At 40.8% G+C, this 26012-nt stretch overlaps 1 protein-coding gene across 1 annotated transcript in view; it reads left to right on the top strand.

Moving 5' to 3' along the window:
• Positions 1 to 26012, top strand: part of UBE2K (ubiquitin conjugating enzyme E2 K) — a 47482-nt gene that overhangs the window by 6047 nt on the left and 15423 nt on the right. Inside the window, exons 2-3 of the mRNA XM_089654029.1 lie at positions 15164 to 15257; positions 20308 to 20366. Of these exons, the coding sequence (XP_089510155.1) occupies positions 15164 to 15257; positions 20308 to 20366 (153 nt within the window). The remainder of the gene's footprint in view (positions 1 to 15163; positions 15258 to 20307; positions 20367 to 26012) is intronic.

The following is a 26012-nucleotide window of genomic DNA, read 5'->3' as shown; positions in this document are numbered from 1 at the left end:
GATTGCTGAGTACGAGTACCGATACTTTCGATCATGTACTCGCTGATACCGAGCACCGATACTTTGCGGTGTGATTTGCGTCAATACAAAATGTATGGACGCCAATTGTACCGCAAAGAATAGGATGCCATTTGAAAAGCAATGCAATTCCCCACTTCTCCTGTGTGAACCCAGGCTTGTCATAGCCTAAACTCACACCAGAGTGGTGCTGGAAACCTCTCTGCACAGATCCCATGCTGTCGCAGAAGGAAAAGCTGGGGATTTGAGTTCTCTGCGGGTTTTAGTGCAGGGATTACAATACGGGATAGATGGCTTTTGATTGGCCCGCACCTTCACGGTGCTGACAAATCAGAAGCCATCTAGCTCGTACTGCCATCCCTGCAAGGCGAGGAGAGACAATAGCTTCACAGGTCTGGGGATTTGAAGTTCCCGCGGCAATGTGCCCATTGACACACACAGCGTATCTTGGGAGCTAACTCGCACATTCAGAGTGTTTTAACTGCTTTATTGCCACCCTATAGCATAAATACTGCAACAGTGCGGTAGCGGTGCACAAAATCACGTATATATATGTGATTCTGCATCTCTGGGTAGGGGGTGCGCGCGCCCTACCTGCGCCGCCATTTGTGGCCTCGGTTGTCATTCACCGGGTCCCAGCCGGTACTTACTCGCCGGAGCCCAGTGATTGCTGTGCATCTCCGATGGGGGAGGAGAACTGTTTGTAAACAAAACAGTTCTCTCCCCTGTCAGCCATGCAAAGCAGTGTGCTTACAGTGATGCACACTTTGTAAAACGGCACACATTTAACCCTTTGATTGCCCCACATGTTAACCCCTTCCTGCCCAGCGCCATTAGTACAGTGTCAGTGCTTTTTATTAGCACTGATCACTGTATTGGTGTCACCTGGGGTGGCAGTTAGTCAGTTCCCCCCAGTGTCAGAATGCCCACCACAGTCCCGCTGTAAGTCGCTGATCGCCACCATTACTAGTAAAAATAATTTTTAAAAAAGTCCAGCATATATGCCGCCATTTGTAAAAGATATAACTTTCACCTGAACCAATTAATTTACACGTATTGGGATTTTTTTTTAGCAAAGACATGTAGCAGAATACATTTTGGCTTAAATTTATGACGAAATTTAATTTTTAATTTTTTTTTTTTACTGGACATGTTTATTAGCAAAAAGTCAAAAATATTGTTTATTTTCTCAGAGTTGTCGGTCTTTTTTTTTTTTTTTTTTTTTATAGTGCAAAAAAATACACAGGCGATCAAATACCACTGAAAGAAAGCTCTATTTGTGGGAATTTTTTTTTATAAATTTCATTTGGGTGCAGTGTTGCATGACCGTGCAATTGTCAGTTAAACTAACACAGTGCCATAACACAAAAAATGGCCTCATCAGGAAGGGGGGTAAATCCTCAGGAGGGCAAGTGATTAAAAAAAGCGTGTCCAAAGCCACATTTTGAAGCACGTGTAAACAAGCCCTAAGATAGATTTACCTGTCAAACAAAGCCCTCCAGTGCAGTGCTGTCAACACTGGTCCTGGGTGTTTCCATCTTCACCCGATCTTCCTTCTGGTGGCAGCCATAATGATATCATTCCTGCGCATGTGCACTGGAGTCGTGTCACAACAGCACACAAGTGCCATAAATGTGGTGTGAGCTGTGCATGCTCAGCTCAGATTACATTACTGCTGACAGGCAAGGGGAGGCATGTGTGACAGAAGAGGCTACTAGGGTCTTCTCTGTCAGCTTTTTTTCCCAAATTTGAGTTCAATACCCCTTTTTATTATTTTTTATTACAGGTATTTATATAGCGCCGTCAATTTAGGCGGCGCTTTACATATATATTGTATGTTTACATCGGTCCCTAACCCTCAAGGGGCGTACAATCCTAAGGTCCCTAATGCACATTCATACATACACATACTAGGGCCAATTTAGACAGGGGTCAATAAACTTACCAGCATGTCTTTGGATGTGGGAGGAAACCGGAGTATCCGGAGGAAACCCAGGCACAGGGAGAACATGCAAACTCTAGGCAGGTGATGTTGTGGTTGGGATTTAAACCAACGACCCTAGTACTACCAGGTGGAAGTGCTAACCATTTAGCCACTGTGCTCCCCCTTTAAATATTTTTTTTGACTACTTTTTGTTTATCAATCCTATGTGTATTTTTACATTGTGTTTTAAATGTTGCCTAACATTAGTTTTTAACCTGATAGTGTATTTAAGAATGACATTGGCTGGGTAACACCACCTCTTTAGTAATTTATCACTCCATCTGCTGATAGCGCGTGAATCGGCGTTGTCCCATGCCACTGCCGTGTTATGGGAAATGCGCTCTACACATGCGATTGAGTAAATGCAGATACACAGGCCAGTGTTACACGTACTGTCATTCACGGTATGGATGGCTGCAGTGGATTTTAGTGAACGTATTGTGCCCTGTTGATGTGACAGTGAGCTGAGGTATCTGTTGGAAGTCGGATACCCATTAAGTATCACACAAAGGCATTCCACTTAGAGGTTCTGTCATTTTCTGGAAAATCCCTTTAAGATTATTAGTTAACCTTTGTGTATTTGTTTGAAAATGAAAGTAAACTGTATTGTGGATTTCCCGGAAAGTTGTGGGGTGTGTTCTTTATTTAAAGTGGCTGTAAAGGCTAAATAATTTTTACCTTGCATTCTGTGCATTAAGGTACAAAACCTTCCAACTTTTACCGCCCCCCCCCCCAGCTAAATACTTACCCAAGTCTGATCTTGATCCAGCACTGTACCAGTGAGCAGCAGACTGCTGTCTTTCTCTCCTTACTGGCCCAAAGGCCCCTTTGCGCCTTCTCCTGTCAGTCACAGCCTGTGAGGAGGGAGTAGGGGCAAGGCCCAGCCTCACGGTCTGTGTCTATTGACACAGGCAGCACAGCTTGTGATCAAGCCTGCAGGTGTGCCACAATAGGAAATGTTTTCCTATGGCGGCACACTAAGAAGAGGAGAAGCCAGGAGCACCAGCGAAGGACCTGAGAAAGGAGGATTGAGGTTGCTCTATGCAACTCCATTGCAGAGTAGGGAAGTGTAAACTTGTGTCTCCAGGTCCTATGACACCTGTTCTCCAACCTCCAGTTTCTGTGACACCTGTCTGAGAGGAGGCGTCACCTTGTTTTGGACTTTTGATTTCCTCTTGCTTGCTGATGCACCTCCAGGGCAGAGAGTTATAGGAAATCTTAAGGGGACACTGAGAGCAAAAAAAAAATAAGCTGACAGATTTTAACCCTTTCCTATTCTATTCAAAAGTAAAAATATAGCCTCTGACATAAAAAATACACTTGACAATTCTTCCTAGCCCCTATCCTAATGTAATCTAGAAACCCCCTGCCTAGCTGCTTTCTTACCTCAGCAGGAGATTGCCTACCATCCTCACTGTTCACATCCTCTAGGAGGAAATCCTCCTCAGTGTTGGCCATGCCTAGACCGCGAGTCCCCCCCTAGACTTTTACAAGGCTGTATTGTATCCTGACTGAAAAGACAGTTTATGGAAAAGATGTACTCCCAGACCATGTAAAACAATGGAGCAACCTGCCTATCTTGGGTAGGTAAGCAGCTAGAAATGGGGTTTCAGCTACATAGTCTACAGTGCTGCATTCGGCAATGTTACAGGGACTTCCCGTCTTCTGCTGGAACTAAGTCGAGTCAGGCTGAATGCTTTGTAGGCAGTCACTGAATGCCTTGCATTTTAATCAATACAAGGCTTCCTATGGTAGAGGTGGAGATCATGACATCATTTGCCAGCCTCTTCAATTTGGCTAATCATTTTTTCAAATTTTTATTTTCACTTTTTGATTAGACTTAGACACAAGGGTGGTGGCAGATTGATTGCATACATTAATAGTCATCTCGCAAGTGCAAATGCCACATCAGATACATTCTTTCTTCAGTACTGCTAGAACCCCAATTCCAAAAAAGCTGGGATGCTGTGTAAAATCTACATAAAAACAGAATGCAATAATTTGCAAATCTCATAAACAAAGATATATTTTTTTTTAATTTATGGCATTAACACCTCTCAAAGTTTGGCCAGAGCAACAAAAACCTGGCAAATTTGTACTAATAAAAAAGAGCTGGAAGAACATTTTGCAACTAATTAGGTAAATTGGCAATAAGTCAGTAACAAGATTGAGTATAAATAGGGCATCTTAGAGAGTCAGATTGTCTCAGAAGTAAAGATAGGCAAATCAATGAAAAGCTGCCTTTAAAAAATTTTTTAAAACTATTTCACAATAATGTTCCTCAATGTAAGATTACAAGAGCTTAAATGCATCAGCATCTACAGTACATAATATCAGAAGATTTTGAGAATCTGGAGACATCTCTGTGCTCAAAGGACAAGGCTGAAACCTAGTATTCAATGCCTGATCATTGGGCCCTCAGACATCACAGCATTAAAAACGGGCATGATTCTGTGATGGACATCACTGCATGGTCTCAGGAATATTTCCAAAAATCACTGTCTGTGAACAAAGTTTGCCGTGCCATCCAAAAATGCAAGTTAACCACTTGCCATCCGGCCGCTGTATATAAACGTCCGGACGGTGGCATTCCAGGGGCGGGTTTGCGTTCATAAACGGCACCCGCCATTTTGGACTGGGAGCGCGCAGCACCGCGATCCGGTGCCCGCTGTGTCCTCCAGACACTGTGGAACACCGATCGTTGTACAGGACCTCTGTGCAAGGTCCCGATCATGTGATCACTGATTGGCCAATCAGTGATCACCTGCAGAGTAGTAAACAAGATGTCACTTCTGACATCATTGCTTACTATGTGTGAAATCTGTGAATGATCACAGAGGATACATGGTACAAGGCTATTCACAACAGCCTTGTACCATGTGACAAGCTGTGACCAATCACAGCTCACACAGTATTTCTCAAGAGAAGGAGAAAGGATTGCTTTTACAGCCTTTATGGGTGTAAAAGCAATCAGTGTAAAAAAAAAAAAAAAAACATAAATATGAATGTACAAAAATAAAATAATGTAAAAAAATTTTTAAAACTTATTTTTGGTTATAAACTAATTTGGGTTATTTGGTTTTTTTTTACGCAAAAAATAACTGACTAAATTTTGGCCAAGATTTATGATGAAATATTATTTATTTGCAAAATTTTATAAGAAAAATACTTGTTTTCAAAATGTTTGGACTTTTTCATTTATATAGCAAAAAAAAAATAAAAATCCCAGTGGTGAATAAATACCACCAAAATAAAGCTTTATCTGTCTCAAAAAAATGCTAAAAAATTCATATGGGTACAGTGTTGCATGACCGCGCAATTGTCATTCAAAGTGTGATAGCGCTGAAAGCTGAAAATTGGCCTGGACAGGAAGGGGGTAAAAGCGTCCGGACTTAAAGTGGTTAAAGGATTACCTTTTGTAACATGTTACACCCGTATTTAGGGTGCAACATGGTGCTATTTCAGCAGCCCCTGCACCTTCCCAATCCCTTACTGTGAAAGCAGAGCTGGGATCTTCTCCCTGCGCCCGCTGTCACAATTTAAAAAAAATACGGCTGTTCAGGGCTGCACCTACCTGGTCGCGCAATTCACAGAGTTCTGTGATGGGAGAACTGTAACTTATGTCAGCCATTGTGGCTGATGGCGTGTAGTTCTCAAACTACCAGGGTACTGATGAGCAATGTAGGTAGTTCATTGATGCTTCCTGCCATTCCGTTGGAGGTATGGGCAGACAGCAACACTATTGTACCCCCCGATTTGCTGATCATAGGTGCAGTGTTTTAAAGGCTCCTAGTAAAGAAAATACACATTTTTTTACCTGCAAAAAGATGAGTATTTATTTACAAAGGCGAACTTATCCTTTAAAGCTGTATTATGCAAAGAAGAAGCCATATCTGAACATGATCCAGAAACTGTCATCTGGGCTAAAGTTCATTTAAAATGGTCTGTTCAAAGTGGAAAACTATGTGTGGGCTAACTAATAGAAATTTGATATTCTTTTGGCAACCATGGGCACTGCTTCCTCCTGACCTCGTGGCTTGTTATCAGGGCTCAGTTTAAAAGCCTGTATGTCTGATGGTATGGAGGTGCACTAATGCATATAGAATGGGCTAAGGCTCATTTAAAATGGTCTGTTCAAAGTGGAAAACTAATCTGTGGGCTAACTAATAGAAATTTGATATTCTTTTGGCAACCATGCACACTGCTTCCTCCTGACCTTCTGGCTTGTTATCAGGGCTCAGTTTAAAAGCCTGCATGTCTGATGGTATGGGGGTACACTAGTGCGTATAGAATAAGCTAAAGCTCATTTAAAATGGTCTGTTCAAAGTGGAAAACGAAACTGTGGGCTAACTAATAGAAATTTGATATTCTTTTTGGCTACCATGGGCACTGCTTCCTCCTGACCTTCCAGCTTGTTCCCAGGGCTCAGTTTAAAAGCCTGCATCTCTGATGGTATGGGGGTGCATTAATGCGTATGTAATGGGCAGCTTGTACATTTGGAAAGGCATAATCAATGCTGGAAGATATATCCAGGCTTTAGAGCAGCATATGCTCAGGTATGAATGGGACAACTTTTCACTCCTATAACTCCAGCAACTGGTCTTCTCAGTGCCCAGACGTTTACAGAGTGTTGTTGAAAGAAGAGGGGATGCCACACCGTGGTAAACGTGGTCCTGTCTCAACTTTTTCGGTATTTCGGTTGGACATTGCCAGCTTATTGTTGCCCTGTCCCAACTATTTGAGACCTGTTACTGCCATCAATTGCAAAATTGCCGTATTTTTTTCTTAAAATGGTACATTTTCTCAGTTTAAACATTTTATATGGTTTCTATTGTGAATAAAATACGGGTTTATGAGATTGGCAAATCATTTGAATTCTGTTTTTATGTAGATTTAAACAGCCTTCTAACTTTTTGGGGAATTGGGTTTGTACACTGTACAGGATGTGATTATTTAGCCTACTATAGACCAGCTGCCAGTGTTCACTTCTGATATTGCTGATTGCAAAACTGCAGTAAGCTGTGGTCCTCCCTCCTGTGAGTACAATGCTGCAACTTCCTCTAAATCCAAGATTTGACAGTCACTGCTTCTGTCTACAGTTTTGTCCATCATGGGCTCCAGTGACAGAAACAAACTTGCTCTATCCCGGAGTCAGCAAGTTGTCTTTACTTGTGTGAGTAAAACATTCCAGAAGTGCTGACAGTTTCAGCTCTTCATTGTGAAAGCTTGAAAGCAAAAGTTTGTGTTGATCAAAGAACTAGAAAGTGAGCTGATTGTCATGAATTTCAAACTGAAAGTACAAATTATTAGGCTATTCATGACTTGGCTGTTTAATTACTGGTTTATTAATACCTTAAATACTATACAAATGTTTATGGTGGTGCAAGGAAATAGATATGATGTCATGTCACCTAACACGAGAAATACCTGATGTACTGATCACTGGTACTAGATTCAGACCCGCGCTGGAAACATGACAGCTGGGGAATGAATGTTTGTTTTTGGCCAGTAGGAAGTGGTACAGGCAGACTTTATAACAGCCACTAAGACAACCCATAGATGAATTGATTTTGGTGGAAGGAAAGGAAATCCCTCTAATCCCCATTCAACACAGTAGTGCTGATGGGGATATCCTTCCCGCAGCACTGTTGTGTTCTGTTGGCGGGTTGTGCGCGGGGAGCCTTCCCAGCCAGCAGAATGCAATGATTATACCCAAGTGGATGGATTGACCTGGGTACAACCAGCCTTACCCATACATGGATCGCAAATCGGACTGTTCCCACTGAACTGGCCAAATTTTGATCCATGTATGGTCGGCTTATGTTGTAATGCTAAATTGTATAATAGAAGTATTAGGTTTATACAGGTGATATTTTTTTCCGTATAGTAGATGTATGAAACCTACACAATGCAGGAACCATACGTTGGTAATAAAAAGCTGCTTGGACTATTGCACTCGCTGCCTGGTATATTGCATTTGGTTACTGATTGGGCTGACTGACTGCACAAAGATAGGTCTGCCTGCTACTGTGTTGCTTTTTGGTGATTTGAAATGCACATACAGTAATACCTCGGTTTACAAACGCTTTGGTTAACGTAATTTTCGGTTTACGAATGAAAATCCATTGAAAATAATGCCTCGCTTTATGAATTGTTTTTGCAGTATGAAGTTTGTCAGTGCTGATTTTTAAATGCAATTGCCAACTTTTTTTTTTTCTTCACTATAGCTCACAGAATTAGCTGTCACTTTCCCCAGAGTTAACGGAAACTTTGTTTCTTTTAATTCTTTTAAGAAACTAAAAGGAAACATTGTTTCTCTTAGCTCAGGGAAATAAACTAAAAGGAAACTTTCTCTCTTTTAGCTAGGGGGAAAGTGACAGCTGAATTTCTGAGCTATAGAGAAGAAAAAAAAAAAGCAGTAATTACATTTAAAAAATGGCCCTCCCATCCATACCAAGCCCTTCGGGTCTGGTATGGATTTTGAAAATTAAAAAAAAATGGCGTGGGGGTCCCCGACGATGGCTTCCAGCCTTCTGCCTGTTCCGGTGGTTTGACAGTTCTTAAATATGTAAGGGACAGGGCCGCCCGGGGACATCACGCATGTGACCCCACCCCATGTGACATCAATGACATCACAAGGTGCTTGGGGGGGGGAAAGGCCACCCCGCCCCAAAGCACCCCCCCATGTTGAGGGCATGTGGCCTCGTATGGGTCATGTGGGGGGCGGTTGCCTTTTCCTGACCTGCTGGGCTGCATTCTCGGATAAGGGTCTGGTATGGATTTTGGGGGGGCCCCATGGCATTTTTTTTTTTTTATCGTAGCGTGGGAGTTCCCCTCAAAATCCATACCAGACCCGAAGGGCTTACTGTGGTTGGGAGGGGGGACCCCATGCCGGTTTTAAAATTTATTTTTTTAATAGCCGACAATTCTTTTACATTTAGCTGTCAGTGGGGAACCCCGCTGACAGCTGAAACATTAACACATGGTTGTCACTACTAAAATGCCGCATGACTTGATAAAATAACTCATGCTGTATTTTAGTAGCGTTTATTTTTTTCTGATCTCCGGGACGGATTAATTGGTTTTCAATGCATTCCTATGGGAAACAGCGTTTCGGTTTACAAATTTTTTGCTGTACGAGAAGTCCTGCTGAACGAATTAAATTCGTAAACCAAGGTATTACTGTACTTTATTTTTCTCCAATAATTATAATATATATAGTTTGTAAATCATAGCTGACCTGATTTGCTTGAATATTCCATTGCCTCTGTAGCTTTATTAGATTCACTAATTTCACAAAGGCATTCTGACTAAATTGTGGCATTTTTATTGAAGGGTCTGTCTATCCAATGTGGGTATTTCTGTTTTGAGTAGATGTTGGTAGTATGTGACTGCTTCTGCCCCTTAAGCTATCAATACATTGCCTACATTTTCACTGTTTCTTGCTGAATGTGAGTTGTGGGTGACCCTATCCGCGCCAACTAGCTCAGCAAACGTCCATTTAAAAATTAAATTGTATGAAATATATTGGCTGAACAGTGACGGCACCCTATCAGTCACTGTTTGGGTTTTCAGACAGCCATGGTTGATGCTCCTCCATCCATCCTCCATCCCATGGACTGAACCAGGGAAAACAATACATCTATGGCTAGCCTTAGGAACTGAAGAGACATTTACGCCTTAATTTCCTTGTCTGTTGCCCTGCTACAGTTCTTCGAGTGCTCATTTTGCCTGGTTCACCTTTCATGTATGTTAATTTATTGAGGATACAAAAATAAAATCAGATTCTTTAATATGTTATCTCCAAAGAGCCCTTTCCACACTTACCTAGCTAAACTGTGGGGTTGATTTACTAAGGGCAGATTCACACTTGTCAGTCGTGAAATCGTAGCGAAGCCAGAATGATCCAGCGCTCTGGTCACTCTGCATTGCTAGCTTCCAGATCTTTTTTATTTTTTTGGTCAAAGCTTAATTGAACAAGCTGTAGTTAGGGAAAGCTGCTTTGCACTAACATTCCCACACACAAATTTTATGGTTCAGGAACTGAGTTAACCTCCCTAGTGGTCTGATTATGTCCATATTTCTGTGCTCAAAGCGGTACATTTTTTTGCATGGAAATATGTATTTTTTTTTTTATTGTAGACCTGTAATTTTTAGGAATAACTCTCTGAAATCTGTTTGAACAAGAGTCTAGTAAACATCCCGGATATGATAAAATTTAAAACACAAAATCATAAATTATAATTTAATAAATAATCATAAAAATAATATAATAATAATAAATTTAATTCAATAATATAATCAAACCAAAAACACTGAAATTTGAAATATAGCGCCAAGTTCGCACATAACTGAGCAAAGTCGCAGAATCGTTTTCAGTGTCTGATGACGAATTTCCCCACAAGTCATCACTCAATTCTGCAAGTGATTCTGATTTACTATCGCTGTTCTCTAGCTGGTCTAAAACCGCTTTTGACCAAAAGGGACGCTTTTTGGACGCCACGGACTTTTCTAAGTTTCCAGGCAGAAAGAACAGTCAAAATGCAGGCAGGGCACGGGACAAAGCACTCGGGACAAAATATATGTGAAATGGTTTGAAACAGTAATGGTTTACTATGTCAAATTCATTTCTAAGAAAATGACAGTTTAAAAAAATTGTTAAATTTCCCGCCGTTCCGTCCCCCGTACGTTCCGACGCTTGCAGGGACCGGAACACGGAAAGCGGAGGAAATTGCAGGGGACGCATCGCGGGAGCGAAGGACAAGGTAAGCACTGCAGGGAATCCCTATGCAGCGCCGCATGGTAAGCCCGAGTGTAGCTCAGGGTTACCGCTTTTGGTACTGAAACCTTACCCCGAGCTACACTCGGGAATACCGCCAGGGAGGTTAAAGTGGTTTGGAAGGCTGAAGGTTTTGTACCTTCATGCATTCTATGCATCGTTAAAAAAAAAAAAAAAAAACCTTCATTGTGGAGCTACCCCTGCAACCCCCCTAATACTTACCTGAGCCCGCTCTCGATCCAGCGATGTGCACTAGAGCAGAGGGTCTCTCAGGTCTCTCTCCTCATTGGCTGAGACACGGCAGCGGGAATGGAATCGGATGTGAGCCGTGCTCTGCATGTCCCATTGACACACACAGCCGGCCGAGGAGCAAGCACTCGGCAAGGAGGAGAGGCCAGAACTGCCAGTGTGGGATCCGACAGGAGGAAGATTGGGGCTACTCTGTGCAAAACCATTGCACAGAGCAGGTCAGTATGATGTATTTTATTATTTTAAAGAAAAATACAAACAAACAAGCCTTTAGAACCACTTTAAGCAAAGAGTATACTTGGTTTAATATAGATGGCGTTGAAAATGTAAAGTAGACATGAAAGGATTGGAAAGATGAAAATGTTGTCCAGCCTACTGTATGTGGTGGAAGATTAGAAACTGTAGCCTTTGTGATGTGGGTTCAGTAGATGCTGCACATCACAGGTACTCGAGGTGTGATGGGCATCTTTTGAGTCTATTCAATGCTGCATTAGAGGGGACTTGCCAGACGTATTGGTGGGGTCCAGAGTGAGGGTCAGATCACCTCCAACACAGAAAAAGCTTAAAGCTGGGAGAACGCAGGGAGACCAAACTAAATTTGTTTGTGTAATGCCTATGAAATGTGTTGGCCTTGGACCCTTTGTTTCTTGGGGAATTTTTACAATAAAGCTTCGTTGCCCATATGCCAGAAGCACGAGAAATGACATTGATGTCATTTCTCTAGGCTAAAGGAACAGAGTCATAAGACATTAGACTGCTTAAAGCAGATAAGAAGTGTTTGTGGGATTGACCAGTGTTTTGTGACATTTAGAAATGTTACATTAGACTTCTTATCTAAATTAGATAAGATCTTGTTTGTGCATTTAAAAATGTTTACTTGTTTGAGAAGTTAGAAATCTTTAAGTTAAGGCTAGATAAGAAGCTGATTTGTGGCAAAAGTGTGATATTACGAGATAAGACGTTGTTGTCCAGTATTGTGGCTGGGCGTGACTCTGTCATCCTCAGGGGACTTTTCTGCGGGCTCCTCCTGGAGTGGGCGTGGCACCCGCCCATTTCAGGAAAGCTGCCAGAAGTGGTTCACAGGATATTTAAAAGGAAGCTTGCACACAGTGAGCCTTAGGAGCCTTCCTATGCGAAAGAGGATGCTCTGATGCTGGGATTCTTGCTAAGGCTATATGGGCTCATCGATTGGTCGTGTTTTTAAGGCTTCTCCGCGATCCCCTGTGCACTGTTCCAATGGGGTCTCCTTCCCATCTTTCCATAGCTTTGGTAATGTATTAATTTTATGCTGTTAAAAGATGTGTGTCTCCTGCTGTAATGCTTACATTATTATTGATGTGTGTTATTATGCAGATTGTGATGACTATTGATAGCACATCAGCCTTTGTGTAGGTAATACAGAAGTTTTTACATTTTCTCAGGTATGTTGAAACAACTAGATGAACAAATTTTGAGAACCATTGTAGACCATTCAATTAAAGGGTATGAAAAATACACTGTATTGCCAAAAGTATTGGGATGCCTGCCTTTACACGTGCATGAACTTGAATGGCATCTCAATCTTAGTCCGTAGGGTACAATATTGAGTTGGCCCACCCTTTTGCCGCTATAACAGCTTCAACTCTTCTGGGAAGGCTTTCCACAAGGTTTAGGAGTTTATCTATGGGAATATTTGACCATTCTTCCTGAAGCGCATTTGTGAGGTCAGGCACTGATGTTGGACGAATAGGCCTGGCTCACAGTCTTCGTTCTAATTCATCCCAAAGATGTTCTGTCGGGTTGAGGTCAGGACTCTGTGCAGGCCAGTCAAGTTCCTCCACCCCAAACTTGCTCTTCCATGTCTTTATGGACCTTGCTTTGTGCACTGGTGCGCAGTCATGTTGGAACAGGAAACTGCCATCACCAAACTGTTCCCACAAAGTTGGGAGCATGAAATTGTCTGAAATGTCTTGGTATGCTGATACCTTAAGAGTTCCCTTCACTGGAACTAAGGGGACAAGCCCAATCCCTGAAAAACAACCCCACACCATAATTCCCCCCCCCCCCATCAAACTTTACACTTGGCACAATGCGGTCAGCTAAGTACCGTTCTCCTGGCAACCGCCAAACCCAGACATGTCCATCGAATTACCAGACAGAGAAGCATGATTCATCACTCCAGAGAACACATCTCCACTGCTCTAGAGTCCAGTGGCGGTGTGCTTTACACTACTGCATCTGACACTTTGCATTGCACTTGGTGACATAAGGCTTGGATACAGCTGCTTGGCCATGGAAACCCATTTCATGAAACTCTCTACACATTTTTTTTGTGCTAATCTGAAGACAACACAAAGTTTGGAGGTCTTTAGCTATTGACGCTGCAGACAGTTGGCGACTTCTGCACACTGTGCGCTTCAGCATTCTCTGACCCCGCTATGGCATTTTATGTGGCCTACCACTTGTTGGCTAAGTTGCTGTTGTTCCCAGTTGCTTCCACATTGTTATAATACCACTAACAGCTGACCATGGAATATTTAGTGGTATTTAATATCCCTTTGTTTCAACAACCTGAAAACTGGTTTCAGGGCTTGACATAGGCTTTGAGCATAGGTTTGGAAGGATCTGGCAGCAACTGAATGGGAATCCCATTGAGGCAATGAGACAAAATCACCAGAACCAATTTTAATGCCTAAAGAAAGCTTTGTCAAACTTATTTTTTCTACTTATTGATTCATTAAATGTTCTGAAATATTACCGATTTCTTGATATTTGTAGGCTTGGTTGTTCTAGTGACTAGTTGCAAAAGAACCTAAGCCTCCCATGCAATTGATCTCATACCTGCTGTATATATTGGTAGCTCATGTAGAATTCCATCAGTGATCATATACACTCACCGGTCACTTTTAGGTGCACTGTTCAATTGCTTGGTAACACAAATTGCTAATCAGCCAATCACATGGCAGCAACTCAATGCATTTAGGCATCTAGACATGGTGAAGACAACTTTCTGAAGTTCAAACCGATCATCAGAATGGGGAAGAAAGAGGATATAAGTGACTTAGAATGTGGTATGGTTGTTGATGCCAGACAGGCTTGTCTGAGTATTTAAAAAAACTGCTGATCTACTGGGATTTTCACACACAACCATCTCTAGGATTTACAGAGAATGGTCCAAAAAAGAAAAAATATCCAGTGAGCGGCAGTTGTGTGGATGAAAATGCCTTGTTGATGTCAAAGGAGAATGAGCAGACTTGTTGCTGCAATGTTCAGATGGTAGAATTTGGCGTAAAAGAACATGAAAACATGGATCCATCCTACCTTGTATGAACGGTTCAGGATGGTGATGTATTGTGTGGGGGATTTTGTCTTGGCACTAGCAAGGTGTACCTAATAAAGTGGCCGGTGAGTGTATATAGTTTTTTTTTTTTTCCATGTTATTTGTTTTGGGGTGTTTTTCTTGGCACTGATTACCTATTTCTTTTGCAAGTCTACTAGAAAGCCACTATGGATTTTACCTTGATATCTATAGATCTTGGTGGATAAAAGGCTTATATATTGATCTTCCTGACTAGAGTCTGAGAACATTTTCATAGTAGAAAGGATTTCCTCCTTTTAGAAGATGACTAAAGATATTCAGACATACTAAGGTGAAGTTCACACCTGTATATTCTCTGAAAAGTGATTTGTGGTAGATCACTTTTCAGAGCATAGCTAAGCAGGCGCTGTCAGGCGTTCAGGAGGTGATCGAAATTGCAAACGTGAGCATTTGGACTTGGATGGGTGAGTTTGACAGACGATGACACTTGTCAAGTCAACATTACGTTTGATGCGATGCACAGTTACGGCTGTGGCATGTGAACAGCCCTCTCTGTCTGAATGGTAGGCTTTAGGTGTGTGGCTGCCCATGTGAAAGACTTAAAGGAACTGAGAATGTTCACACAATAAATTGCATGAATGGTCACTTCAGTTATCCAGTAATGTGTAGATGACACATGAATATGGGAATTTTGATTTTCAGCCGATTGTACAATTGTGTGAACATTCTCAACTCCTTTAGTAAACCAGCATTTACTGTGTCCTCCTAAAACTACTTTTTAGATTTGCACACAAATCATTTATTTTCTAATAATTTTTTTCTGTTTTTTTCTTAGACTAGCAAAAACCAAATCAAAGTAGACCTAGTAGATGAGAATTTCTCTGAACTGAGAGGTGAAATTGCTGGCCCTCCTGATACTCCATATGAAGGTAAGAACTGTCCTTTGGTTTAAACTTTTATGTTTAGAATATTAAGGATCAGATTGTATTATCCTTCTGTTTTTGTAAACTTCTTCACGGGATGGGGAATAATGTGATATTTAATGTGATTTTATAAATGCTTGCTCTTAACTCACAAAAATTACTTGTTTTTAATTTAAATATTTTTCGTTTATTACATGGGCTTGGGTTTCTCTCTGGTGAATTACATAATTTACCTTTGTGGCTTGTTAGAGATCAACCTAGGGACAGTTAGCTCAGTCTTTAACATTTTATATTATATCTATCTGGATAACTGTATGATTCATTGTGTTTTTATTTAGCTGATCCTTTGTGGACAACGATGATGTCATTCATCTGGTTCTTCAAAATTCTGGTCTTATTAGTATAGTTGGAAAGCAGCGTGATGTATTCTGTAGCAGTATAATCTCTTTCATTATTAATAATTTTTGATTTCACAAATAAAGATAACAATGGAGGAGTCATATAAACACACAACAATCATACTATATAAGTTCACTACATTATATCCAATATAATCTCAGTCAGGTTTTTGTGCTCTCATTTGAGTCCACTCAATTTCAGATTGCAGCACACTTCCCGGTCACACTAAAAGTTGTAAAGGCTCAGGTTTTTTTACCTTCATGCATTTTATGCATGAAGTTAAAAAAACCCACCTGTATGCAGCAACCCCCCCATTGCGATCCAGCGATGTGCACAAGAGCCTCGGCTCTCCAGGGACTCTCCCTCCTCGTTGGCTGAGACCGCAGTGGCAGCCATTGGCTCCTGCTGTTATCAATCACAGGCAGTGAGCCAATAAGGAGAGAGAGTGGACTATGCCAAGCTGCAGCTTTGTGTGTAGATGGACACAGCAATGGCTGAGGAGCAAACCTGATTGGGTGCCCCCATAGCAAGCTGTTGGCTCTGGAGGCAATAGGCAGGAGAGCAGGGCCAGGAGCGCTAGCGGGGGTCCTGAGAAGAGGAGGATCAGGGCTGCTCTTTACAAAACCACTGCACAGCGCAGGTAATGACATGTTTGTTGTTTTTAAAAAAATTGCCTTTAATATCACTTTAACTAAGCATAGTGTCACACATTACCCTTTTAATATGTTCCTCCTATTCAGTAACCCTTTACTATGCACCCCACAGTCCTGCACAATAAAATTGATCTCAAAATTCATTTTTCTTTGTAATAGTTTGTTTGGGCAAACCTGCAGTAAATAGTTTGTTTTGGGCCAGCTTGGCCCAAATGAACAATTCAAAGGAACATTAAACGTTGAGTTAAGTTTTAACCTTTTTATTCTGCTGTGTCAATCCATGGTACTTACAAATTCTTGAGTTTCCACTTGATTTTCATTGTGCATTAACATTTTTCCAGCCACTTCCAATAAACTGCTTATTAATCTTTAGGTCCTGCATTTTACCGCACTGAAGGAACGCAAGGACACAAATAAAACAGCCCTCTACCGCCAGCTTACTGCAGCCTAAACAGACAGCTGTTGCACACTAAACTGCTGTGGTTTAGTGTGCGACAGCTCTCTTGGGCAGTGTGAACAGGCCTTTACTGTGCACCAGTTGAAAATGTATGTCTTTTTTTTTGTTTTGTTTTTTCTTTCCTTTTTTTTTTTGCAGTTCCCAGAGTTGGACTTTATATGTCTTTCTCAAATATTGAGCGACACAGAAAGTCCTATACTGTCCAGTATTTTTTGCTGCTGTTCAGTCCTTTTTGTAGGCGGCAGCATAGCCTAACAGTAAATTATCTCCTGTATTGTTATGTAAATATAGTTGTACACTGTGCCCAGTCATACCAATGCAATTTGCTAAATGAAATTGCATCTTATTAATGTGAATGTCAGTGTCTTAACGTGATTTGCTGCAGCGCAGTTTCTAAAGTAGTTCTTGCATTACTTTTTCTGCAGTTTTGTTTTGATTTTACATACATAGAATATAATGGAAATCGCACTGAAAATTGCAAGAAGTTGTTGAAAATCTTCAAAAGTAGCAATAAAGTCTTCAGAAATCGTGCTGAAATTGCACACAAATCGTGCGATTTTAAATTGCAGCGTTGTGACCAATGAATGTACCTACTAGACTGCGGTGAAAGATATTCTGGTACCCTGTATGCACCGTGTGGTACACCATGTGTATATTTCCTTCTTAGTCTGAAAAGAACAAACTTTGTCTTCATTATTGACCCCTGTCTCTTCTTCACTTTTGAGGTACAGAATTCTGTCCTTCTGTCCACAGCAGTCATACCATTGTTTATCACTTTAAATCGGCAACCTCTATTAAACTATCATGATTAAAATAAAACTTCAAGCAAAACTTTGTTAGTTTTTGTTTAGAGTGGAAAAGGATTAGTTCTCCAAGTTTTTTTGCTGTGTCCACATTTGGAAGATTTTGATCTCGCTGTCTTGCTAGCAAGATAGGAAGTATAGAAATCTCTCTTACAAGAATGCAAACAACAACAAAAACTTGGCAGCCAACACCCCACTATACTTAAAAAAAATAAACTGCAGAATCTGGAGCCTAAATTAGGACAAGCCATATATAGTATAACATCTTTACTATGAATGGAAAGGTATGCTTAAAACATTCATCAAATACCCATTTTACAGCATTGCCTGGTCATCCTACTTAAGATGGTTTACTTTTTTTTTTTTACCGGCTGATGCCTTCTTCTCCTGACCTATCACAGTGACTTCTGTTCTCAGGTACACCTTGTTTCGATCCTAGATTATTGTCGATGGCAATGTGTAGAAATGCATTCACTTTTATTTCCCAATCAGTAACTACAAGGGACAGTGAGAAAGGAGCAGCCTATATAAGCCCCTTTTGCCAATAACCTATTAATTTTTATTGAAACTGGATGTAAAAAGCTTGCAGCAGGCTTTATGAGAATTTGTTTGATTTTTTTTTTTTTTTATATTATTATAATTGACTTAAAACAGGAGGTTAATGCAGTCTGTGTTCACAGATCTAACCATACAGTTATGCCCACAGCACGTTCTTGGGTATACACAAACAAGTAATGCATGAAACAAAATTGGCCTATAGCAAAATCCATCTATACCTTTACATATGCTGGTAATAGTGAATGCATTTGGAGAGATGTCAGCTTGCTCAGTAGTAGATGCCCTAGTGTTTATAGCTTAGAGAAGAAATCTGTGCTGATTTCAGAAATTTGTTGGGAACGCTCCGAGGCCTTTTAAGCAGAGATATTTCCTGCAGGTGTGAATCGTCCAGATCATTTGTTTTTAAATGACAGTGAGTGATTCTCCAGCGTAGAATGTTTGGGGAAAGTCGCTTTCTCTGCTTTTTAAGTAGACCTTTAGGGATAAAATGAATTTAAATGAGCCCAGCACGAACTTGGGCAATTCAGACAGAAACCATGAAAAACATCTTGGATCTCCAATATTAAGAAAATATCATGCGATTCTTGCATTTCTTTGTAATGGTGCGCTTGGCTTCACCTCCTTAAACTTCCTGTTGATGTGTGAGGCTGAATTTCATGTCAGATTTGTTTTAGATAACTATTTTGGATCTTTTGACCATTTTGCTTTATATTTTTCATTGAGGCCCAGTTGACACTGATGCGGTGTGGAAAACATAGCGAATTCTGTGCGTATCCCACACTGCATCGCAATCGCACATTGTACTATAATCTGCTGCAGGTATCAGTGGAAAGTTAACTAAACCCCAAAAGTAGGTCGCAGTGCGTTTTGCTTGAACTGGATCACTTGGGTATAAACATGTGATCCAGTTCCAGTGCGAACTAAAAACTGCCCACACATTTTTGATGTGGAACGATTTGAGTCATCCAAAATAAAAGGACTGAAATCGCAGCACACAGAATTGCATGTGATTTCACAGTAATGCAGTGTGATTCCTGTGCGATTCGCATGTGGTTCATAGTGTGAACTTAGGCTGAAGGTAACATTTTGTTATGTATTTTTCCATGCTGTGTTTGTATTGTCAGAGGTTGTTACCGGCTTACTTTAAAATGAGAAACTTTCAAATGTATGCAAACCCAAACTTCTGATTTTTGTTCCCTTTTGGACTGTTAAATAAACCATTAAAAGCATTTTGTTTCTTTGTTCGATGAATTGAAAAAAAAATTGATCATATCAGAAATTCAGAGCTGTCCAGTGCTCACTTCCTTTGTTTTCTCAAGGAGAGTAATTCGCCCTCTCTGTCCATATTTTAGGACTATAGAATGATCAACCTTTATGTTGTGGAAATGGGAGAGTAGGGGGGTCTGAGTAGTTTGGTAAGAAAACACTGGGCAGGGCTGACATTTGTCCACAAAATTGCTGTGACTTGTCAGCCCCATGACAGGACCTAGGAGTTAAGTGAATTTCTGACAGATTTTTCTGTACTTGTGCAATGTGTGAAACATGGGCAAATGTGTATATATTGCAGAGATGTATTGCTTAAGTTTCAAAAGCAGTTTGTCTTTAAGGAGGTAATACATAATTAATTTTTTTTCATTCAACCAGTGGGTTGAACAAAAGAAATGTGCCGTTTTCCGCATCCACAAATTTGGTGTGGATGGGAAATCCTTCCTCTATGCTATTGTATTCTGCCAGAATGCAGTGATCAGTGTTGTCAGCTATAATCCATAGCAGTGATCATTTAGGAAAAATCTGACTGGCTGGTTGTACCCAAGTCGATTTGATAGATCGACTTGTGTGCAACCAGTTGTCCTATACATGGATTGAAGCTGGTCCATGCTAAACGGGCCGAATTTCAATCCATGTATGGCTGGCTTTAGATGGCCATGAAAAAGGATTATTTTAATTTTGTGGGTAATTTTTTTTTTTTTTTTTTTTCTTTGTCTGGTCAGTTGCCCAGTGTTTTCTGCTGTCATTGTTCTCAAGACGTGCAGTGTTTTTCCAACTTTTCTCTATGTATGGACACCATTTTGTCATTGCTTTCTGATGATTGCACTGAATATTATACTTCCCAATAAAATGATTTGTGGTGAGATTAGATTTGCAAACTTAAGAAGTCAGTAAAATGATGACTTTTTATTTTACAGGTGGACGATACCAGCTAGAAATCAAAATACCAGAAACATACCCTTTTAATCCCCCTAAGGTAAGAAGTAGATGTGTGATGGATTGTGAAGTTCCTGAAAGATCTCAATGTATCAGATTATATTGAAAAAAAATGGTACCCTGTGAAACAATTTACTTAATAATTACATGTTCACTGGCTGGTTTGCGTAAGCTTCAGTCTGTAGCACAACTCTCAGCAATGTTCTTATTCTGCACTTTGGGGTTTGTAGATTAGCCTGTCCCTTGCATTATGGTTCCTCATGACGACCTGTATGTCACTATTATGTCTGTATTGGCTAGGGGTCGAAAGGAGAAACCACAGTAGCTGTTAGGGGGACCAGCTTACGTTTTTTAAGCAAATCACTGGCTTGGTAATGGTATTGCACAGAGGGTCCCCTGTTGGCGATCTTGGCTCTTCCTCTTCTGTGTCTGCCCCCATAGCAAGTAGTTTGCTTTAGAGGCATATGTCTGTGCTCGTTCCCAAGCCAGGCTGTCCATAGACAAATAGCCCACCTCTGCTCTGCTCTGATCCCCGCTCTCTGTTCCAAAGATTTGACTTACAGCAACAGGAGCCATTGGCCCTGGCTGCATGAACATCCTGTGAGAAGAAAAAGGTCAGAAGAACTGCAGCTGGGTACAGCGCTAGATCTGTTCAGGACTTGGGTAAGTCCCTGGGGGGGCGGGGGGCTGCGGAGTGAACAGCAAGTGGCAAAATGTTTTTTACCTTAATGTAGGGAACCACTTTAAATGGGAAGTCTAGCAACTTTTTAATCTTGGGTCTCAAAAAAAAAAAAAAAAAAAAGACACACAATGAAGTTGGATGAAAAATGGTTCATTCTGAAACTGCAAAAAGGATTCTTTACTGTTAGAGAGGTAAGGTTGGGGATCTCCCCCGCAACACACACACACCTGGATGGATCGATGTCTTTAGTCAACCTTATAAACTATGTAGCTATATGTAGCATTACAGTTTCCTGGCCTCTCCACTCAATGGGCAGAGGTATGGTGCCTAAATTGTTGTTCAGTAAGCTGACTTGGTATGGAGAGATGACAAAAGCTGGTTATGCTGTGTTACCAAGCTTCCTGGATCACAAGGCAGAATTATTGCCATCTAACAGGCAAAACACCTAATTGTGGTCTGTACAGAGCCTGGAATTCTGATTAAAGGATAAGTTCTCCTCTTGAAAAATAATAAATGGAAATGTTTTTGCAGGAAAAATAGTGTGCATTTTTAAAATTCTTTTTCTAAGGAGCCTGTGGAGCATTGCACCCGTGATCCACAGATCATGGGTGCAATGTCAGCCTTTGCATACTCTGAGTAGCTGTCTGCCTGTACCTTGTTTGGGCAGGCAGTTACTTGAGTGCAGGAAGCTCAATGGACTATGAGGGCACTCACCAGTGACCCTGTAGTTTGAGAACTACAAGCTGCCAGCCACAATGGCTGATAGTACTTGTAGTCTATCAAAAAGCTCCTATACAGCCACAAAACACTACCTCCTCCCTAGGAAGTGAATAAACTATTAAATATACTTTTTGTGATGAACTTCCCAATAATCCCAATCTATCTCAAAATTTCAATAATCCCACATAATCCAAAAGGTGATGATCAAATCTATACTAAAATAATAATAAATCACCCCTCTAATATATATTCAAAATCATCAAATGTACCAATCAACATTAAATAAATAAAAATAAAATAAAATGTATATAAAAAAATGTCCAAATCACCAAAAATAGTAATAATAATAATAAGTGTCCAAATCACCAAAAAGGTATGTAATATAAATAAATAAATGTCCAAAATCCCAAGAAAAACAAAAACATAAAAGTTCTTTATGTGTTCAGTGAAGCAAGACGATTCTCCAAACAATGCCTTGTTATCCTCAAAAATAAAAATAAAAATATATCATAGTGTAATATCCTCAAACATATATATATGCTTCACACAGTGCAAAACTCAAATCACACCAAAAATAGTGAAAAATCAATAAATCAAAAATAAACGTGAGAACTCGTGATCACTCCAATCTCAGGTGAATAGTGATACTAGGTACCAATATCCTATATACTCCAGCCAAAGTAGATGCTAAATACCATTACCCTCTTATGGTATATTCAGGCATATACTGTTAGATAGGAAAGCCATTCCTCCATCATTCTTATCCCGGGGTATTCCTCATATGGACAAAGAGAAGGCTCAATCAGGCAGATTTCATAAAAAGATATAAATTTATTCGACACTTACATGTAAAAATCACTTTATCCAGCTCTCTGTACTGCACATTTCAATCTCTGGTTGAAAAAACGATTGTTTCCAACCGACAAAATGGCCGCGGCGACACTTCCGGTTAGCGTGCGTGCGTGATGACGTCACTCCCCTAACGCGTTTCGTCACTTCCGGACTTCATCTGAAGGGACTTCAGATGAAGTCCGGAAGTGACGAAACGCGTTAGGGGAGTGACGTCATCACGCACGCACGCTAACCGGAAGTGTCGCCGCGGCCATTTTGTCGGTTGGAAACAATCGTTTTTTCAACCAGAGATTGAAATGTGCAGTACAGAGAGCTGGATAAAGTGATTTTTACATGTAAGTGTCGAATAAATTTATATCTTTTTATGAAATCTGCCTGATTGAGCCTTCTCTTTGTCCATATGAGGAATACCCCGGGATAAGAATGATGGAGGAATGGCTTTCCTATCTAACAGTATATGCCTGAATATACCATAAGAGGGTAATGGTATTTAGCATCTACTTTGGCTGGAGTATATAGGATATTGGTACCTAGTATCACTATTCACCTGAGATTGGAGTGATCACGAGTTCTCACGTTTATTTTTGATTTATTGATTTTTCACTATTTTTGGTGTGATTTGAGTTTTGCACTGTGTGAAGCATATATATATGTTTGAGGATATTACACTATGATATATTTTTATTTTTATTTTTGAGGATAACAAGGCATTGTTTGGAGAATCGTCTTGCTTCACTGAACACATAAAGAACTTTTATGTTTTTGTTTTTCTTGGGATTTTGGACATTTATTTATTTATATTACATACCTTTTTGGTGATTTGGACACTTATTATTATTATTACTATTTTTGGTGATTTGGACATTTTTTTATATACATTTTATTTTATTTTTATTTATTTAATGTTGATTGGTACATTTGATGATTTTGAATATATATTAGAGGGGTGATTTATTATTATTTTAGTATAGATTTGATCATCACCTTTTGGATTATGTGGGATTATTGAAATTTTGAGATAGATTGGGATTATTGGGAAGTTCATCACAAAAAGTATATTTAATAGTACTTGTAGTCTATTCTTTCACAGGCAACTGTGAATGAATGATGAGGCCATGTGGGAGGAGCCCTGCATGGCTCCACTGGTTTCAGATTGTTACAGTGGGTGCAGGGAGAAGTTCCCCTGTATGCAGGGAGAAATGGGATTGGAGGGAAGAAGCAGCCGATACTGTACATATGTTACAGGTTCCACCCTAAAAATGGGTGGAACATATAACATGTTCCAAAGGTAAACTTATCCCTTAAAAATATTTTTGTCCTTTTCAATTAGAGAATAGCATCTGTGCTGTTAGCAGTTCTTTAGTACCTGAAGTTCAAGTATGAGGCATTTTTGCCTTATTTTTTAAAGGGGATGTAAAGTCCACTTTTTAAGTTGTACCTACAGGTAAGCCGATATTAAGGGTTACCTGTAGGTACAGTGAATGTCTCCTAAATGTGCACCGTTTGAGATGTTCACACAGCATGCAGCTGTTGATGTCACCAGCGCATGTGCTCTGACAGGACAGCGTGCCGTCCCTTCAGAGCTCTGTGCCGCAGCCAAGTGCTCCCACACGCATGTGCAAAGGGTGATGTCATCGCGGCTCCGGCCATTCATACTGCCGGAACCCGCGAACCCGGAAGACCGGGTGAAGATGGTGGTACCGGGGAATCGTGATGGTGCCGCGCTGGAGGGCTCCATGTACAGGTAAGTCTGTCATAATGTACTAGTATGCATTGCATACTAGTACAATATGACGCAACACTGCAGGGGGCCCATTATTTAGGATTTTTTGCGGGTTGTTTACTACCGCTCTAAAAATATATATTATTTACGAATTAGTTTTACCTCTGCATTCATACCACTGAGGTGCTCTGAATGGTCAGCCACTGGGGTGCACTGGGAAGGATCACACACCCTTATTGGAATGTCACAAGTGCCACCACTGAGCTGAAAGTAAATGCTTAACCCCCTTCATGATGCCAGGGTGCTTTTTGCATCTGTATGTCTTTCTAGTTCTCTTATACTGCTAAACTTGGTCTGATCATAAGAGCTTAAAAAAAGTGAATGGGTTGAAGGTTCGCTACTCTTTGTAATAGCGACTTGAAAGCCATTGCCTGCCTTTCCCCACGTTCTGACAGCATGAGGAAAGTGCAGCCGAGAAGCGGCAATTGCATTTCCCTGTGATCAGCGTGTCATTGGACACGGCTGATCACATGGTAAAAAGCCGCTGTGATTGGCCTTTTACCACATCACGTGATCAGCTGTGTCCGTAGGAGATCGCTGGGTGCGCGCCCCCTGAGCGCGTTCTGGGAGGTCGTCCTATGACGCCCTCCCAGAACTGGCCGGCCGCAGTGTAGCCGTCATTCGGCTATCTGCGGTCGGCAGCTGGTTAAATATGGTATATTTATAGAAATCTCGGTGCTTACAAACTGGCATACACCAGAGGTGGCCATTGAATATAATGTGTTCTCAGAGAACACTAGTGGGATGACTCGCTGTACTTTCTGCATTTGTGACTGTGTTTAGGTGCTTACGTATGTAAACTGTAAAATGCACTAATCCTATTAAAGTGGTTGTAAAGGCTGAAGATTGTTTTACCTTAATGCATTCTATTCATGAAGGTAAAAACCTTCTGTGTACTGCTCTCCCCACGACAACTTAATCACCTGAGAGCCTCCTCTCAATCCATCGATGTGCATGGGAGTCTCGGCTTTCTCGGGTCTTCCTCTCCTCATTGGCTGAGACAGGGCAGGGCTCAGGAGCGAGCACATACCAGTGCCCACATATCAAGCAGCTTGCTATTGGGGAAAATGATCAAGAGGGAGTATCTAGAATCACCCAACAGTAGACCCGACGGAGGATCGGGGCTGCTCTGGGCAAAACAACTGCACAGAGCAGGTAAGTATAAAATGTTTGTTTTTATTTTTGAATAAAAATCCAGATATCACTTTAAGTGGACTTTAAACCTTGTTTTAGGCCTAGGCAGTTTTCCATCCCCTATCTTGCTTTCTATATCCTAAACTGATTAGTCAAGTTGTCTTCTCAATCAGCTAATGCTGGTGTTGAGTACAGCCCTGACATTAGGTCACATGGGCACTGACAATGGGTGAAACCCGTGTTCAGCTAGAGCCAGTGATTGGCTCCCTTATTGTCCCCTTCTGCAGCTGTGCACAAGGTCCAGTTGAGCGCTATCTGTTAGGACAAACTAATTTTTAGCCTTTTCACAGATTTACAAAACATCAGATGTTTGTTTCTGTTTTCACATGTAACGTCTGGAATATTTAGTCACAACAGACCTTTAGACCTAGGTTTTCCTAGTCACCACCTTGTTTTATTTCCCTTACTCTTCAGAATATTGGTTCTTTGCAGATCTCTGCTGTGTATGAGATACA

The sequence above is a fragment of the Staurois parvus genome, unplaced genomic scaffold (genome assembly GCF_062004578.1).
Source record: "Staurois parvus isolate SC_StPar_1 unplaced genomic scaffold, SC_StPar_1.0 ptg000734l, whole genome shotgun sequence".
NCBI classification, from domain to species: domain Eukaryota; kingdom Metazoa; phylum Chordata; class Amphibia; order Anura; family Ranidae; genus Staurois; species Staurois parvus.
Note: the sequence above shows the minus strand (reverse complement) of the source record. Positions and strands in the feature narration are given on the sequence as shown.